This window comes from Spea bombifrons, chromosome 9 (genome assembly GCF_027358695.1).
Source record: "Spea bombifrons isolate aSpeBom1 chromosome 9, aSpeBom1.2.pri, whole genome shotgun sequence".
NCBI classification, from domain to species: Eukaryota; Metazoa; Chordata; class Amphibia; order Anura; family Pelobatidae; genus Spea; species Spea bombifrons.
This window is the reverse complement of record NC_071095.1, coordinates 3,037,355-3,056,571: the sequence shown is the minus strand read 5'-3', so window position 1 is coordinate 3,056,571 and position 19,217 is coordinate 3,037,355. Positions and strand designations below refer to the sequence as shown.

The 19,217-nt window shown below is 44.4% G+C and overlaps 1 protein-coding gene across 2 annotated transcripts in view; it reads right to left on the bottom strand.

The window, feature by feature from the left end:
• JAG2 (jagged canonical Notch ligand 2) overlaps positions 1–18,915 on the bottom strand; it is a 41,426-nt gene extending 22,511 nt beyond the window's left edge. For both annotated transcript variants that reach the window (XM_053475731.1, XM_053475730.1), the window contains exons 1-3: positions 18,685–18,915; positions 17,632–17,958; positions 3,011–3,065 (exon numbers count right to left, since the gene is read on the bottom strand). In XM_053475731.1, coding sequence (XP_053331706.1) covers positions 3,011–3,065; positions 17,632–17,958; positions 18,685–18,864 — 562 coding nt within the window. In that variant the 5' untranslated portion in view covers positions 18,865–18,915. The remainder of the gene's footprint in view (positions 1–3,010; positions 3,066–17,631; positions 17,959–18,684) is intronic.
• Positions 18,916–19,217: the final 302 nt, after the last annotated feature.

The window sequence follows — 19,217 nt, the reverse complement described above, 5'->3', positions numbered from 1 at the left end:
TGTCACTTAAGACTCAAAACGCTACTTCTAAAAAAAACTACTTTTTGTCCTCTAAATTCCGTATTTTTTTTTCACAATTATGACCCAATATGTCCTCATCCGGACAGTCTTGCTGCCTCTTGCTTTACAGTATGAGATAGCAGAGAGCAAAGTGTTCAATTACTGCTGCCGCAAAAGCAGACGGCCATCTGCACAAACTATGGATATTTTCAGCAACATTATCACAATGGTAAGTACACAAACACACGAAAAAAATGTTGGCATTACCGTCATCCCAGGAAAATGACATAGTATAATCAGACCACAGATGTAACGAGGACATTAGCTATTCTGATCTGCATTGGTTTGTCAATCCATCGATTGGCCTGGAGCTGTATTAATCGTGCCCTCCGACAAAACGAACGGTTGGCATCGCCAGCGTTGGCTGAATGGCACGGCCCATCGAGTTTTTCTTTTTGGGCAAAGGTATTTCGGAGCCATACCTCAACCAAGATTAAAAAAGTAATATCATAATGTTAAGAAGCTAACATCAGGGTCATTTCCGGCAGCGCTTCCATAAGAATGAGGTAATATCCAGTCTACGACACAATAGAGTTTCTTAAAGTCTCTCTTAAGAGCTGGGACAACGTCAACCACCACTTTGAACCATGAAGGAGAGTTTATTGGCAATGGAAATATGTTCCGTGCTTTGGTCTACCTGCCGATGCCGAGCACCCCGAGTCACTACGCCATGTACAGAAGTATGGTAAATCCCGTTATAACTAATTCATGCATAAAATCTCAAAATTACACGGAATCTGTGCAGGTTCTATGAAGCACCGCAAGGAGTGAAGCCTCATAAATTACCTTGACCTAAGGGTATTATGAGGAATTCATGACATTCCCAGAAATACTAACTTTCCAGTACAGAATTGGTGACTAAGAGGATCCCATGGATTGTCACAGTGTATTTAAGACGTAGAATGCGAGAAACAATGTTCACGGACTAGACTACAACAGATGAAGCGATATCATTCCATCTGTTAATCTGCGTGTGTCCATTGAGCCATGATGGACGCTTCATAAGAACCATTCTACTCATCTAGGCCGCCATTTTTCTTCCTGTCAGAAACATGACCCAACTAATGGTGGCATTACCCTCTGGGCACCAAGAGCTTTGCATGGGGTGTGTATTTTTTTATTTTGGCAATTGGCAGGCATTTTGCTGTCAAGTAATTCAAGATAAATCCTTGCTTTTTGGTCATTTGTAGCTATACGAAGTGAAAGTCTGCTACAAAGAAAGCTTTTTAATGCACAGGATACAATGTATCAAAAGGTCAATTCACGGCCCAACTTTACTTTTGATTTTTACATCAATTCTTTGAGAACAGGGAGCTCGCCATCGCATGCTGACATAATCCGCTATTTTACGTGTTTTTCCCCTCTATACAGCAATAAATAGATTTATGCTAGTGATTTCCATTGAGATAAAGATTCTCGCTATATCTACCAAAGATCAAAACGTGACAAAAAAATGGACGGTACCGACAGGTTGCTGCCGTAAAAGCTGAAGAAAACCTTAATAGCTCGTGTTGTGTTTAAGCGATTAACCCTCTAAAAGAAAGAATAAAAGGACAGATCTGTTCGGGTTTTTTTTCCCAGTTTAACCTACTAGTAAGTTCAATTGATGGTTCGTGTGCACAACAGATCGTAAAGCAGACCTTTCCTCACAATGTAAGCTTCTTCTACATTTTTTAACAATATTTATATCAACTGTATTAAAAAAAAAACCAAAAGGATTCTAAAATCTCTGCAGGGATCAATGCACACAAAACAACTCCGCAGAGATATAGTCCATTAGTTTTCTTGGGGTAACAGCAGGTAAATGTACTTATCCATGAAAACAAAGTTCTAGTGCTAATCGCACTTCAGAACGCAGAGAAGAGAATAAGGTATTTCATGAAGACGGATCAAAGAAAGCGCGACAGGAGACACTATTCCCACGGAGGTCGCGAGCTGCCCGACCCCCTGTAGTTTGCTGGCTGTAGGCTTATTGAGCTTATTTTATTCCACAAAAATCTAACGGGATATATAAGTTAACGGTTTCAAAGCCTATTCACCCGTTTGTTTACTGTTTGCACCTATCAGAAAATGCTAAAATAAATAAATAAAATATATATATTACAAGAACATGCCAAACCTACACAAACTATCCCTAATTGGATTACACAGAAAGTTATTAGAAAAAGGAGACACCTCATGGACTTCGCAAACAGATTAATGTCAACAAATGTAACTAATTAAAAAAAAACACATCAAGCCACTGCGTATACGCACACTAACACAAACCATTCTGCTAATGCTGTCCTAGGACTGCTTCGATTTCTTAAAAGGCAGTAATTAAGGGACATTATCTGGGTCGGCATGCACCCAAGAACAGACTCTTCTTTCATTTATAGAAAAATAAATATCAATTTAGGTTTTGGCTTACAGGATCCAATAAATAAATCATTCAGAGCAGCAAGAAAGGACTAATGGAAAGCAAGATCCGAAATCAAAAGCAGCATCATGGTAACGGCCGAAAGGTTTGTCCTCCCAGTCAGGTCCGACACACCAGATACACCTCACGTCGGTCTTACGACGGAAGGACGCAGAATGTCTCAGGACTTGTGAACACAATGAGAGCACAGAGACAGACAGTTCGAAAGAACACAATCAATAAACCAGTTCCTACACGTAGCTGGGCAAGACGCACAAGAGGAAGAAGATACGCCACGTCCCTCAAAGTCTCAGCTTTGGTAGCTTTTTTGTTACCGTATATTATCATAGTTTTCCCAAACACTAGTTTATTTTTCCAGGGTTCCAGTATCTCAGTCTGGTGGTAATCCCAATGCTCCATTAATGCTACAGAATCCAGTGGAGTTCAAAGTTTGCCAGCTCGCAAAAAGGGACATGTAACATTTCTTAATGCGGAAAATTATTTTGGGGCTGGGATAACAAAAAAACGCCAGTACTAATCAGATATACTTACCAACTTTGGTCTCATTGTCCCAATCCCAAGCTTCCACAATAAGAGTAAATGATCTCTGAAAACAAAGAAAAGATTGCTGTTAAAACATGGAATTTTAAGAAATAAATGTCTCAATTTAAATGAAAACAAAAAGTCATCGGATGGTATAGGTAAAAGACCTAACTTGTGCATGTGGTACCATACAAAAACGGTATGAAGAGCATTTCAAAGTCAAAATGAAAAAATATTAAATTACCATTCAGACCAGGGCTCGACAAACAAGGTGGCTAGAAACCACTCCTTGGCTCCCAGGGTTTTGTAGGACAAGGGGGTAAATACTAGCCGGGCTGCCATCTTGAATGAGTGAGTGTGTGTCTAATGCACTGTAGTGCCAGAGTCAGTGTGTTTGTGTCCGTAGTGTTAGAGAGTGTACTTATGTATAGCGTAAGTCAGTGTGTATAAGAGTGTGATGCATGTTACAGCATTAGCAGGAGTGTGTAGGTCAGCATATAGTGTTAGTGTGTATTAGTGTATGGTGTTAGCATGCGTGTACGTGAGTAAGTGTTAGGGCGTGTGTGTTACTGTACGGTGTTTGTAAGGATAATAGTTAAACATACAAGCTTGAGCCTTATGGTGTAAAATACCCCTTGTCATGAAAAAGGGCTTCCATAGAAAACAAGGACATTCCTACATCATAATCGCAAAAACGGTTTTCTAACAATCAGCCTTTTAAACTTGGATTAGCGAACCCAGGAGTGATGGGAGTGATAAAGGGCCATTTGAACCCAGGAGTGATGGGAGTGATAAAGGGCCATTGGAACACAGGAGTGATGGGAGTGATAAAGGGCCTCTGTGCGTCAAGCTATAGTGTTTTGTTTCAAAAACCAAGGACATTTATAAGCGACCCCAAGCTTTTGAACAGCAGTGTACATTTTTTATTCTAGAAGCGTGATATGCAGTAGTGAAGGCTATTCATATAAGTGCCGTGGAACTAATAATGGATGAGCAGCTCCCTTTACACAAATCTGTCCACTACAGCACAATAAATAAACAAATAATAAAAAAAGAATTTTTTTATGCTTTTTAACGTATTACTTTACATCTCTGTATGACTGGAGAGTATTTATTCTCCTTGTTTAACGTGTTCCTATCATCACTCTGCTAGTATGGTCTTGTAGTCATTTGGCTTTTGTCTTTTAAATGCACCGAGGTTTGTTTACTGATGAGTTCATGCATTGAAACGATGGGGTCTCCGAGGCAAATCATCAGATAACTGCGGTGTAATAAAGGGACAGGCAGGTGACGCTTATTGCATTTCAGAAGACCCCCCACGCATAATACAAAGTTAACATACAGATTCACCATTACTTGGGGGGGGGCCCTCAATCTTTTTGTTTTGCCAGAGCCACCAAGACCAATTTTTAACGCAATACCATAGACACTGCACATGTATGTTAAAGAACACGTGTTAGGCTATTCTTTCTGAGAGTTAATACAACAAAGTGGTACAACTGGTTTAGTTCAACGACTGAGCATCAGCCTCCCTGGATACACCACCTTTGGCCGCACGTTTCCATATTTCGCCCAGACTGATAGGTGGTCTATTAACGTTTTAAGAGAGGACATCTAAAGTCACCATCAAGAGTCACAGCCCATTACAGCATTATTATAGCATCTGTCTAACAAACACGCCATTGGTTTCCACAGAACTCACTGCATAGCAGGTAACCAAAAATAAAACCAGACTTAGCTCCTGGTTTCGCTAAAGAGAACTCGATGGAATCTCATCTCCCGAAAATTGCAGGAAAAAAAAAAAAAAAAAACCACCAGGGCCTCCATGCGGCACAATGTAAATATTGAGTCTACATATAGAATACACAACTTGGAAAGGAGGTTAATTAACCCCCCCATGTTTCTACAGACTCAAGCTGAGCATCCGGGCATTAAGTGACATCAGCTGCAACTCACCGGAGCGTTAGATATCATTGTTATATCTCTGGAGTTCAAGCCGAGGACACCTGCACTGCTCCAAAAGCCGACGGCAGTAGTTTAGAATTATAAAAAGCCTCGTTAAAAAATTCTGGCCCAAACTGAATAAACGAGGAATGGAAAAACCATTGTTTATGTGCACCAGTCAAGAGACAGTGGGAACTCCACTAAATCAGAAGTATTGCGTGAATCCAAAAGACTTCTTAGTCTGCCGGATCGCTTCACTAAGAACACAACAGTAGAACGTTGTGGTTCTCCAACTAGGATTGTTAGTAGTGCCCCGCAAGTCATTAAAAGCCACCGTGGAAGTGGTTACTCTTGCAGTGAAGGTGTTGCCATGCCTAAAGGTGCACTCTTGTTTAAAGGACATGTGGCTTTCAGAATCTTGCATAGTCATTTTTCACAAAGACACGAATACCAAACTATTTGTGCCGAAGCACTAACAACAGGGAGCCAGGCGTTGGCAGGAGCAGATTTGTGGGCATTTCTTGTATTACCGTCTTAGTGTATAAACTTGACTATGGCTTCTATTGACTAAATGAAGTGTGGCCGTCTGTATAAGAAAAAAAAAAAATACAAAACAAAAACACATTTGTGGCTTCCTGAACATATCTTGTACCGTTCATTGTTGAGACTTAACTCTCGGGAAACCAACGAGATCAACATTTGGCCAAGCAACGTGGTGCAGTAATGCTAATTTGTACTTGGGCCACTGCGAGACACAAAAATCGCAGCCAACCATGCAGTCCTGTGGGTACAAGTACAGGCCCTCCAGAGGAGGAGGAAAAAAAAAAACCTAGTCAGGCTGAAGGACCCAGGTGGAAAGACCATCCATTTGTACCGCTTACCAAAGTATATTGTTCCACGTTCGGAGAAAATAAGCGCTGAACATGGTGTCTTTATATTACAGAATGTAAGATTCATCAAAACAGAGCGACGGAAAACAAGCATGTCTTCCTTCAAGTTCCTACATGTTCAAGAAGAATGCAACCACACACACACACCATTTGAAGATGATGACAGAAGCGATACTTATTTTGAACAATAATCACTTTCCAAAAATCTGTACCTCAGCTCACTGCTTCCACATTTCAAAATACAAAACAATAAAAAATATAACAAGTTCTGAACATAAAACAAAACCATCACACTAAGCAATAGCTGAAGCTGGTTAAAGGCTGCGGAACACCAACATCCTAATTAACAATGAATACAACTCCTTCATAACCTCACGTGAGGTTACAAGAGGCAGTCACAATGGTTTGGGAAGTCTGGTGGGTCCCCCCCCCCCATAAACCTCCTCTGCATTAAGGTGGAGGGAAGTCAAACAGACACCACCGCTGCAAAGGTGACCATTGGACATCCAAATTGCCCAGAATGTGCCATCCTCACATGTAATAAAGACATGGAATATTTTGGGTTCTGCCATGGAATTTAGACATCTGGAAAATAATGAAACCCTCTTCTATTTTGTTTAAATATAATGTATGGCAGGTGACAGGCGGCATCACACGCACTCCTGTAACAGCATTCACGCTCAAGGTTAAGTCGTCATTCCTTTCGGATTGCGTTCCTCGCTCTCGTTTCTAGCCGCTCGCAGGCTCCAGTGTAGCCGGATCCCACCAGTATCAAATGGCACGGCTTATTCCTGGCAACTTTTCGGAGAAAATAAACACTTTCATGTCAGACTCGGGAGCCCTTCTGGATGCCTCGCCTCGTTATTTACACACACAAACCTTCACGAAAGCCAAAATCAGTACATAAACACGCATAAACGGTCTGTGAATTGGGCGACCGCACGCCCTTGATTTCATCATCCATTCTGCTGGGTCGGCAGATCTAGCGGAAGCATCTAATGCATACAGATCAATAGCAAATATTTTAATATTTTAGAGTGCGTCGGACGAGGCAGGGTCACAGCTAAACCGCTGTCGGTTCGTATCTGGATCTCGAATGTTTATACATACCCCCCCCCGCCAGGGTATCTCATCTACAGCACCGATACTGCCCATTAGCTACATCTTTCCGTTAGGAAAAGGATGCCGGCCTCATGTTTCTTAAACCCCCCCCATGCCAAATCAATCACGTAACAAAATGTAATCACTCGTAAGTGCGCTGCAAGCATTACATGACAGAAAGGGGGTTAAAATCAGGAGACCCGAGTCCTTCCCCCAACAATTACATCACTTCCCGAAATGTTGCAAGTGCAGACACTTTGTACGGCTGCCGAGTGCCAAGTCTCCCCCCCCCACCCCCACCCCCCAGGGGTTCAGGTGCTTAATAAGAAAGATTTGTACGAGGGATGAGAGACGGAGGACAAGATGAAACCGATCGACGGCAGAGCTCGGTACGTTTAATGATGGCATAAGAGGAATGGTAGAGATAGTAAATATATCCATAGAAACATAAAAAAGCAGGAATATTTCACCTAAAATAAAAATGTAGATGGAAAGCAATGACTGTCCGAAAACATAAAAGGGTATTATAAATAGAATAGACAGGTAAAATAAAGAAAAGCGGTGTTGCCACCTCAAATAAAGACCACCACAACCCCCTTACACATCTTGCTATCCCTCGAAGCATTCAGGTCTGACCAGGACAAGGAGCACCAAATTTTAACATTGGGGGGGATAAAGCAAGTAATACAATACAAGGCGCACGCCGGTCATACAGCAATGCTCCAGAATTCCTACTAGAACACATCCATGTGTCTTACGTGTGACCTAATTTGCGTCCCTGTCATAAAACATGAGGGAGGCGAGGGAAGGACAAGTTTTAGTGACCCAGAAGTTCCCAAGTCAGAATAAATTGATATCGCCTCCAGAGCTTCGCCAACACAGCCTCGACAAGATAGACCTTCTCAGCCCATGTCTACCCCTGGGCTATGGAAGGTGGCATGATCCAACAGTCTGAAGAGTACCACACGTGGCATATATTATTGTCCTTAGTCATCAGCAGACCAAAGCATGAAGCACTTTAAGACTAGACAGGAAGGAGAAGAAGAACCACCAGCTGTCTCGATACGGGAGACAAGCCAGCACACGAATCCCGTATTTGCAGAAGTACAATGTAAATTACAGGACTCGGGGCTCTCCTGCAGCCGTTCTGTTTACCATCACCGCGGAGCGCGCAGACCATCACTTATAATATTAAATCTCACGTTACATGTCATCGTTTCAGTTCTGGAAGATGTTTTTTTTTTTTTTTTCTCTTTCAAAAGGTCAGACCAGAAGAGATTTGGGATCCCGTGCGAATGAAACGAGTGGGCTCTGAACAGGATAAAAAGGGCTTTATCCCGAGTCATAATAGCTGAACCTAGAATGATTGTTACATATACCGATGGTCAACACCATCAGTCTGCTCCAAGGACACACATACAGAGTAAAACCCAGATATTCCTTATTCTCAAACACGTGAACTATCACTGCGACTTTGCATAACAGACATGATAGGAAAAAAACTAATTTGATTCTCAAACACAAATGAAAAACTTTGCACATCGTCGACTTCCGAATCATCAGTAAACCCGGCCATCTGTGATGTTTGGTGGAATCCGATTGGCTGGGATCGGTTTGGGAGACGTTAAAGGAAAGATAAAGTAATTAAATTATGCAGGTTCTGTAGCCAGGTGGCATTGTACTTGGGGAGCGCCCTACTTGTAAACCAATATTAAAGGAAAATATATTAAAATAAATGACAATGTAGAAGAGGACACCAAGGATTTCTACTGAAGTATTTAGATAGATACCTACCACAAATTCGTTTTCCCCCAAGTGCACCTGTTACTGCAACCATCACCGCCCCCCCATTCTGTGCCGATAAACCTGGGTTTTGTAATAGTGGGGGGGGGGCAAACCATCCCCCCCCCCCAGAAATGACAGGAGGTTCTGAGATATTTCACAGCTCTGCCATAATCCCTCTGCATTTGGAAAGTAAAGCACATTCTGGCTTTTAACAGCTTATTGATGCCTGAAATAACATCATAATACAGCGGGACCGAAGACATCATGTTGATTAACAGGACAGAAGGAGGATTCCGAGAAACGCGCAAAGCCAGATTCCTAACAAAAGTCAACATGGTGAAATAACCTGCTACAATACGGCTCATCTAAGGCAAGGGGGTGGAAAAAATAAATAAATACACGGCACGCAAGGGAAATCTATATAAATGGGGGAAATCGGCTTTTTAAACATCACCAAGTTACCCCTTTCAAATAAGGGGTTCACATTCAAGCAGGGGGGTCTTAAATCCTTCAAATGCTTGCTATGTACCTTCAGCAGCAAACTCTGTTGACGCACAAAAATAAGATATAAGGGGATGTGTTAAGCCTGAAATAAACAGGCATTCCATCTGCCACAGCCTGGACACGGTTTTAGAAGTCTGCTTAACCCTCTTAAGAACAGAGCGTACCGGATCTCCAAATAACCCTCGGAGTTGGTCAAAACCACAGCCAAATTCTACGTTGTGGATCGCAAGATGAAGAGCGCAGAGGGGGGGGGGGATTCTGCGCAAGGACAACGCGCGGCTTCAACGTTTCCACAATTACCATTCGAGAAGGCTTGCTTTGTCCCAAAAATATGCTGGCGGCGGCCCTCTGAAGCTAAAACATGTCCCTTTAATGATAGTAAATTGTGCCCCAATAGGGTAATTGTGCAGATACTGATAAGTGCCCCCCTTAAATGTTGCTATCGTAAGATACAGTAAAATAATGGACTATAATTTTTAGAATTTACTTTACATTTACAATAAAAATGTTAAACCTGTGCCAGAAGGGAGGACTTGATCCTGCTTCACGACAAAAATATCTCACCATGAAAAGTCAGGACAATACATTTGGTTACAAAAGTCAATATAAGTGTAAGCTGGCCGACATAGGGATCGATAGACACCATATTCTCTTAAAAGAAAACAAATATTCCATGAAATAAAACCTGGAAAGAAACTGCAAAAAATAAAAAAAAATAGCTCAACAAAGTCCATCTTTAATTTGTATTCTTCCGCAAGACACGTGTTGAGGAATGACACCTCTGGTACCTCATTCACTCACTGATGCTAAAGAGTTCCTTGGAACTACCAATCTTTTCCCAAGCTGGTCACGTTGGCTCAAAAATCAAGACATAATTTTCTGCTCAAAGCTTATTGCCTCAGCAGCCGTACGCATAAAACATGGCGGTGTCCGACGCTATATTGGCAATGACTGCAGGGAGCAACAGAACGCGGTATTATGGGTAGTGAACAGAGGATATAACCACTCCAACCACGGTACAAAGCCGTATTCAAACAGACGCAACGGTGTAGCGGGGGGCACTGGATAAGCTTCATTCTTTATGGTCTTTTTTGTAGCATGCAACTTAATACATACCACCCATTGCCTTGGACATGTACGAGTTACACATATAGCATGGCTCTCAACTGTCCCGCTTTGCATGGGAAAGTCCCGCTTAAAAAAGTGAAAGAGTACAGTTCTATAGGTAGGGCAGCCCAAGAAATCTCACTCTTAATACAGCAGAAGACAACTATACAGCCAAACTGGTGAGATGAAACTGCAACTTCCCTGCCAACTACAGAAGACAGAAGTATGCGCTACATCAGGGCAATGCAAACCCCGGAAGCCAGGTCGCCATGGCGACTAGGAACCATAGGGTTCACCATGACTCCGGTGTAGAAGCCGGGTCACATAATGCCGCTGGGTGTCTCCCGTCACTGGCTTCACATCGCACCCACATGGAAGCAGAAGCGAGCATGAGTGCTGTGTATGTCAGAGTCAGTGTGTAAATGTAGCGTGGTGCTTGCGTTACAGTACGGCATTAGTAGGCGTATTTATGTCAGCATATAGTGTTAGCGTGTGTATTAGTGTATGGTGATAGTGTGTGTTTGGGGCTGGCCCCTAGATTCAAATTCAATTTGTCGATCCCTGCTTTACACAATGACACGGACCCAAGACTAAATCCTGTACGTAGAACGCAAGCTTTTGAGGAAAAGCGGCCCGGTGACGACACTACCTGCCTCGCGCACCAAAAACGTCCACTATAAATAAAACAATATATCACATTCTGCATTGAGCCCGGGAAGCCGGTTTCTTGGAGTCACTGCCTGCCGTCGCTGTACAGTGTAAGTACAGTACACGTCTGAACCGCATGATTTATACAACACCAAGCGTATTACGTTTCATTTGGTAACAGAGACAAGACAGCAAATATCGGAAAGCCCTCGCTGCGATCTACAGAGAGACACAGGGACACTCGTAATACATCCCCAATGCCGTGGGGTCCATTCAGCACCATGATGTCTGCCACACACGGTACAATTACATGTTACACGCAGTATGCTTCCCTTCCCGCAAGAGTATTTTTAGCTATGCATGTGCAGTACACGGTAACACGGATGGTTTGTTTGCTCTCCGGAGAGAACGATCGCTTCCCAGAATGGTCACCGGGGGAAATATATTTGTGTGTGCATTTAAAGTAGCTTTTTTTTGCCACCTTTTGCCCGACCGTCATGCTTTCTGCTCTAATAGCCTATTTTAAAAAAAAATCCCCTTAAGTCACCTGTCCAAGAAAGTCTTCCTTCGCCGAGCAAAACGCGCGGGAACCAATCCCGTGCATTAAAACCTTGAGAAATATTTTGGAACCGGCTTCTGAGCTTAGTGATTAAAATTAAATATAGCATTGTATAGGGACCATAAAAAGAGGATGTGAATGATTTCGCAGCATTTTATTGCCCAAAATGTGGATAATTACTATAATTTGACTTGATCTCTGCTCAAGCGGTAATTAACACTGGCAAAAACATGGCGTTTCCTCTTCAAATTCCATGTGGCAGGAATACTATGTCCGCAGGGCGTACCAAGCTGTGTGTCTTCTTTCCAACGAATGCATAATGCATAAGGGAATGAGGAAGATGGCCATATAGCTGAAGGCCCCATAGCTGAAGGCCCCATAGCTGAAGGCAACATAGCGTGAGGTTGCTGGAGAAAGACCCGCACATGCATGCAGGGCAGACACATGTGCATCCAAGGCTCATGTATGTAGCCAGGCTCACCCTTGGGTCATGCATAACCGTCCATGGGCCCTTACGTGACAAAAACCATGTAACCAACCCAATCAGAGAGAGCCAGGATTCCCCACGTATGGAACACGACTGGTAATCAATTGAACGTACAGGCAAGCAAACATGTGCATTAAATGTATGTATGTATGTATGTATGTATGTATGTATAATATATATAGATTGGGTGAAGAAAATTGGGCAAAGATAGGGTAGCGTTTGTAGTAGTTTTGTTTTTCCACCAAATATAAAAAAAGGAAAAAAATAAAAATACATTAAAACTGGCTCAACAATTTGCGGAGGACTTTCTCTCGCCAGGCTCCAGGCTAATGCTCTGTCTTCCACGATCAGCCCCAAAGGTGGTCATTTGGAGGGTATTAGTTGGAAGGGATTGCAGAATCCCCTCCCCCACACCGCCATCATCAGCATTAAAATACATACAATGGCTGCCGTGTCCCTTTAAAGTACTCATTCATGACGTTTATAATACAGACACAGAGTATAAGACGTCCACGTCGTCCTGAGCCACACTCACCCCCATCACTCACTCGGCCAAGTGCTTCCGCGAGCCTACCTCATACGCAGGTATCGGACGCGTCTCGTTCTGTCTGCCGCACATCGGGGATTAAAAGTTTAATCCTGTGCATTTTCTTGTAGGGATGACTTCATTGATTCGTCCTTCAGATGGTGGCAGCAATTTACATTCCTATTTTTAGCCGGGGAAGATGAGTTTCCACATTGAAGGCGGCAGCGGCCCGTGTGCCGGTGGCATGCAATAAATTTATCACATATCTTAGTATCTCACCCATTAAACGTACCATACAGAGCCCATGAAACAGATTTATTTAGGATTACATGGACTGGGGGGAGGGGTGGGGTCTTCATTGTACTATTACTAGAATATTTTTTGTTGTTTTATCTGTTCTTGGGCGAGTTCCAGCTTTCTAGCATCTAAATATAGCTTCAAAAATGCATAACGTTTTTATATATAAACAATAACCGTTTGACTGGCAAGTGTACACAACGTAGAGCATTCCTGCCCATGGTATACCTCATAGAAGACAAACGGGGAGGAAAAAAGAAATAAATAAATACAAAAAACACAATTACTTGGGAAAGAGTTAAGTCTACCTAGATTTTTATTAAACTGTGCGCCCCGTATCATGCATACGTGATTTATCTTTCTCAATCTCATCTGACAATCCCCTCAAGCTCAGATTTTTTTAATTTATTAATTTTTTTTTTTTTTTAATTAAAAACACTTTTGATCTGATTAGAAGAAGAAAAAATATGGATTTCTATCACTTAGCGCATTCTTTCAAAATGCGTATCGCAAGAGAATTGTGACAGACCACCTTTGTGGGGGTCTTACGTGCTACGCCCTTACTATGTAGAACAGGGCAATAGGTTTAAAATCATAAGGTAACCTTCAGAACATTTGGATCACTTTACCGTATCTAGTTATAAACGGAAAATAAACGCCATTGGTTCAGAGATACTTGTGTCTATTTAACCTCCCCGGGGCTGCGTTCATTGGCCAGAAAGTTCCGTGCCTGGACCAATGAGCGATCATCAGCAACTTCATATTAAAGCGGAGATAACGTCACGGGAAGGAATAATCACGATAAACAAAGTGCCGCGACTTACAGGCTAATTAACAAAAATATATAAAAAGGGGCCGTTATGGCTCAGATGGGAATTGGCAGGAGAAAACTGCTACATTATATCATATGATCGTTCCTTTTTGCTTAAGGGGGTGAGTCCACATGGTTCGGTTATTTTGGTAAAGCATAAATATCGAAGAGGTTTATTTTACAACAGATTTGAAACGCATCACAAGATACCGGAGTTATTCACAGATGGCAACTCCAGGAACGCAATAGGAAGAAAGAAAAGCGAGCATATTTAGCTTTCCCAGGGAAAAATAAATAATGAAAGGAGAGCTATGCGACATAATATTGATTATATTATCATTAATGATAATAAAAAGGCCAGGGAATCGCTGGACTGAGCTTCTGAAGTCTTATCCGGCGTGAAACCTGAACAGGTGTTTGGTTTCTGGAGCTTCTATCCATAGGGCAACTAATTGGTTACTTAAAAGACTATTACCAGTTCCTAAGCAACAAGCTATAAGCTTCTGAACCGACTGACGGGGACTGCCGTTTAGCCTTGAAATTCTGCACACCCCCCCCCCCATCCATCGCATAGCTGAAGATTTTGGAAGCCGGTTAAACAGAATGCTTCGTGTTTGAGCAACCGAAGCGACACAAAATCATTTGTTTCAGAGAGAGAGAAGTAGATTCTAAAAGCAACGCGACGTTCCGATCCAGAAAAGAATGAATTTGGGGATGGGGAGGATAGCAAGAAGGGAATGAGGATTTTTTTTTTTTTTTTTTTGCTCTTTTGTAAGTCTCTCCCAAAAGCAGTTCTTGTAACACCTGCGAGATTCCCACGCCCGGGTGTCGGGACGTCACAAGACAATACGCTGAACTGAAAACAGGACGGTCGGCGACCAGGATGATGGGAGGATAGAATAATTCATCCTCAGCAGCAACAATAAAAGCCTCTCCAAAACGGTACAAATTGAAATTCAAAGATAATTTTGCACACACAATCTCACAAAGGTTCTTACAGAAACACAGACTTTGAACGGGTACAAAATAAGCGAGAAAACTGCAAATGAATCCCAAGATTCCAGACATTAAGCATATTTCCACAACTACAGGTGCTTAGAATAGACTAGAGATCAGCAACAGGTATCCTAGAAGCAGGACGCGTGTTGACATGGTTTCTGAAGAGCGCCCCCTACAGACGCCTTAAACGTGACGCAATAAGCTCATTCAGCACAGAGTCCACGGCCGTTCCCCGGGAAGCCTCCTCATCAGCCACATCTCGTTTTGAGCGGCCAGCGCTAACCATGAGCATTTTGCTGGCGCATGCGCAAGAAGAGGGCTATGGAGAAGAAGCAGAGCTACACGAGCCACGTGGGTTGCCTTTTACACATCACGACACCCGACAGAAAACCTGATCCCCGCTGCCCAGCACACACACACACACACACACACACACACAAACGGGAAAGTACTTTGCTCTACTTCTTAAGTACTGGTGTAAATGTCATACAGATGGGTGCACTATATTTAGAGCCATCACTAAATTAAAGTAAACATACATTTCCCCCACAAAAATCCACCTATACTCGAGAGATACAGGAGCTTGTGAGCAAAACGGAAGCGGGATTCAATTCAGTCCCTGAAGACCCCGTTATTTTAATTGGTGGTCATGTACGCATTTCATTTTCTCTTCTAAAACATGACATTCTAAAGGAACAGGGGCCATATCCACCATTTAAATATCTAACCTATGCATTCCAAACAACACACACATACACACACCGTTCTTGGAAGAAGGAAAATATCACCCAAAAACATGTTTCGAGCTCAGAAACGTTAAAGCAAAACACAACACCACTTGGCACAAACCTACGCGACACTCCCGGCAGCGGAGTCGGCGACCTCTTCCCACCCATCGTTACATCGCACTCATACGCCGCTTCCATTCGTCTCCGGTCCCCGAACAATCCCTCCCAAAACCCTTTTTTTTTTTTAAAGCGTAAGAGGAGACGGCATTCTGCGAAACGCAGACGTTTCATCAACGCTCGGGGGGTAAATTTAGACGAGTGGATTTGTGCAGCGCGGAGCGAGGCCGGTGATCCCTGCTGCATGTGATCTGTGGCCGGGTACACCTGTCTCGGTCCGAGGGAAGAAGAAGGGGTATCAGAGGGATTGGGGGAAGGGGGACGTTACATGAGCCATTGGTGAAACCTCATGTTTAATACGCTTTAATCTCGCACAGAGCCAGCACTACTGACATGCCACACACTCACACTCGGATTGGGTTTCTAACAGTTAGAGGAGGCCACTCATCCTGCGTACGGTAACGGGGCGGATGACCGCACGGAATGGAATTTCGCGTACAGTATTTCAACATGTACTTCTATACCAGCACGAAAAATTATAAATAAATGAAGAATAACCTGTAGAAATAAAACCGTCGAGAGCTAGGAATTGCGTTATCTCAGAAAACAGAGCTGTTACTTTTGGTCGTGAAAATGCAAGACGGAGAAAAACAAAACAAATAAACAAAATAAAAAATGAGCCCAACATCCTCAGCAAAGGATTCTATTATCCTGCGGCGTTTGACGGGGAATCCTAACGAGTAACGATCCGTACATCAGCAGACGGAGCGACAGAAGAGCAAAGAGTCACTTCGACCGAGGCTGCCAGGTGATTTAACCCCTTCGGTGCCAAAGACTCAGGCAACAAAACATTATTATTCTCCCCTGCACCGGAAAGGGATAATTACCTCCCATGGTTTGATCTGTAAGATTTCTCAGACACCTTCAGCCAACCAACACGGATCGAACTAAAGCTGTCACGTGTGCTGACACACGCACACACACACGCTAGGTCCGCGTCATCTTCACAGACCCCACCTTCTCGTAGCCCGCAGCGGACTCGGAGCCCAAGCGTGCGGCACACCCCCAAGGTGCCACGGCAGTCCCCGGAGGAGTCTCCGGCACGGAGGCAGCCTCCTCTCCCATAGCGCCGGCTGAGTGTAATCTGTCTGCCACCTGTAGCCATGAAATAGCAGCCTCAGAGCCCCCAGGACTCAACCGGGTATATAAACCAGGCTGCCAGCCAACACATATATAATACATACATATATTATATATCATCTAAACGCGGCACAAGGACCAGAAAGTCAGCGCAAGATGACGGCGTTCGGCAGGACATTCCAAACGGGAAACATTTCTATCGAACGATTTATCTCGGTTTCGACACACGGTTTATACAAGGATGGAATTCAGTATACATGGGAACACTGCGGGTTCGCCCCGACATAAAGGGATTGGCAGCGTTCTCGGCCGCACGACGTACAATGAAACAAGAGTCAAACGGCTAAGGCAGGTGTCACAGCCGTAATTAACGTTCTGCGGCCGCTCAGAGCTGCACCCTGTGCAAACCCACGGTTACAAGACGCTCAGGTGCTTGGTATCCATGCAGAGTCAGGTGAACAGGTAATACAGCGGCTTCCCGACCAACCCGAGGAGGCTCGCTGGGAGGCAAACCCAACCTCGCAGCTCCTCCAAACACCCACCCCCCCCCCCCAAAAAAGGGGAAAACTCACCGAACGTGCGAGAGCCAAACCACAAACCCTTTATTTTACACCTCGCAGTAAACAAAGCCGGCAATTATATTCAGATTTTAGGGGGGGGTGGCACAAATAAGCTTTGCAGATAAAGGAAGCTGCAACTCGCAAGCGGTAATGCAGCAGCTGCAGCTTGTACTGCACGATCTGGTACAGAGCCAACAAATCAAGGTATAAAGGGGGGGGAAATCATAGCCGTTTGTCCCCGGGGGACCCAACTGCATGCGTCGGCGACAATAACATGAGCTCAGCGTAACCTGGATACATATAAAACGTGGAATTTTGGGGCAATTATGTCTCGTTAGCGATGCCGTTAACTCATCGCTATCCGTATACCAGAATCCAAACATTAAATCGCTACCGAAAAATACAATGAAGAGGGCGAGGAACCTACCGGCCATGCAAACTGGAACGGGATTAAAATCCTGCCACCGTCGCCGGGGCCGTTCTTCCCCTGGTGGGTGTATTTGTTGTTCAAATAAAAAGTATTTCCACCAAGCACCGCAGTAGATCCAGAGCCATAGTTGCACGGGCCAGAAGGGGTGATTTTGGCCTGGAACTCCTTCAGGCAGACCCGGAGATAGGTGTCGCACTCGTCGCTGCTACAGTCCTGGTTGTACGGACTCTTCACGCCATCGCAACATTCCCCGCTGGACAATTCTCCGTTGACATTCTTCAGCGAGTTCAGCTGCAGCTCGAAATAACCCGTGGACTGGGAAACCTAAAAATAACACATCAAACAGGGGAGAGACATTACTACGGAGCCGGGCGGAGGGGGAGAAGGGGCATGCAGCAGCGGGGAGCTGCACTTAGTCGACGACCACCACCACAGGCAGGTCTCGAGCTGCACGTACTGCATGCGGCGAACGCTGCGGCCCCTTCCCACGCGGGGACGCTTATCGCATGACTTAAATGCAGAAAGAGCAGCCAATCGCTAATTGGAAATGCAACAGCGGCCCCACGGCACCCACCCAGATCCACGGGTACGCAGCGTGTGCCTCACCAGCACTGCATGCAACGTGCATACAACATATAGAATTACACCCGGGGGCAGATATACAGACCCTCGGGGGAGACATCAGCATGCATAGTATGTAATATATTATATATATATATATATATTATCACACACATACTATATATATATTTATATATATATTATCACATACATGCAGATAGATAGATAGATATATATACATATATATATATATATTACACACAGAGTAACTTTGGATGATGGAGGGGATCTCTAATAAGTAGAATGCATTTTCTCTTGTATGTAACACGCAGGTTGCACATGTGCCCTCCTGGATCCATGTTCTGTGTGCCCTGCGTACATGCCATGTTACATAAGACATGTAAGTGAAGCCGGTGAGGGGCCGGCTGTTTCTGAGGGGGGATCCCCGGGGGTGCAGACCGTTAGCCCTGCACCGGGAGGCAGCCTTACCTGGACCCAGAAAGTTAGCAGCACCAAGCCCACCGCTGTGAGGTGAGCGCGGCTCCCGGAGACACCCGAGCGCATGACGGCGGGCGGTATCAGAGCTGGCCGGAGCGGTGAGAGGCGAGCCGGGATACAGCCATGGAGTGAAGGCATACGGGGCTGCGAGCGGCGGCAGCGAGCACACATGGGCTGTCAGGACAGCTCCCAGCCGACTCCTCGGGATCACTGCGACCGAGCCCAGGCAACCAACATGTAGCTGACAGACTGACAGCCGCGCCAGCCACTGGAGAGCGCCGCCGCCTCATTCCTATTCATGAGAGGGCGGGACTGGGGGCGGGCCCGGGGAGCAGAAGGGAGGGAGGGAGAGGGATGCAGAGAGAGCGCAGCCGGAGGGGAGGGAGGCTGCAGGTGCTGCGCGTGGAGAGCCGGTGCGCCCACCTGGAGACATATACGTGACCTGTGACTCCATATAGTGTCTCATAATATCATTCTATGTGACACATTATTACACATATATGTCCAGGATTATGTGTGATATA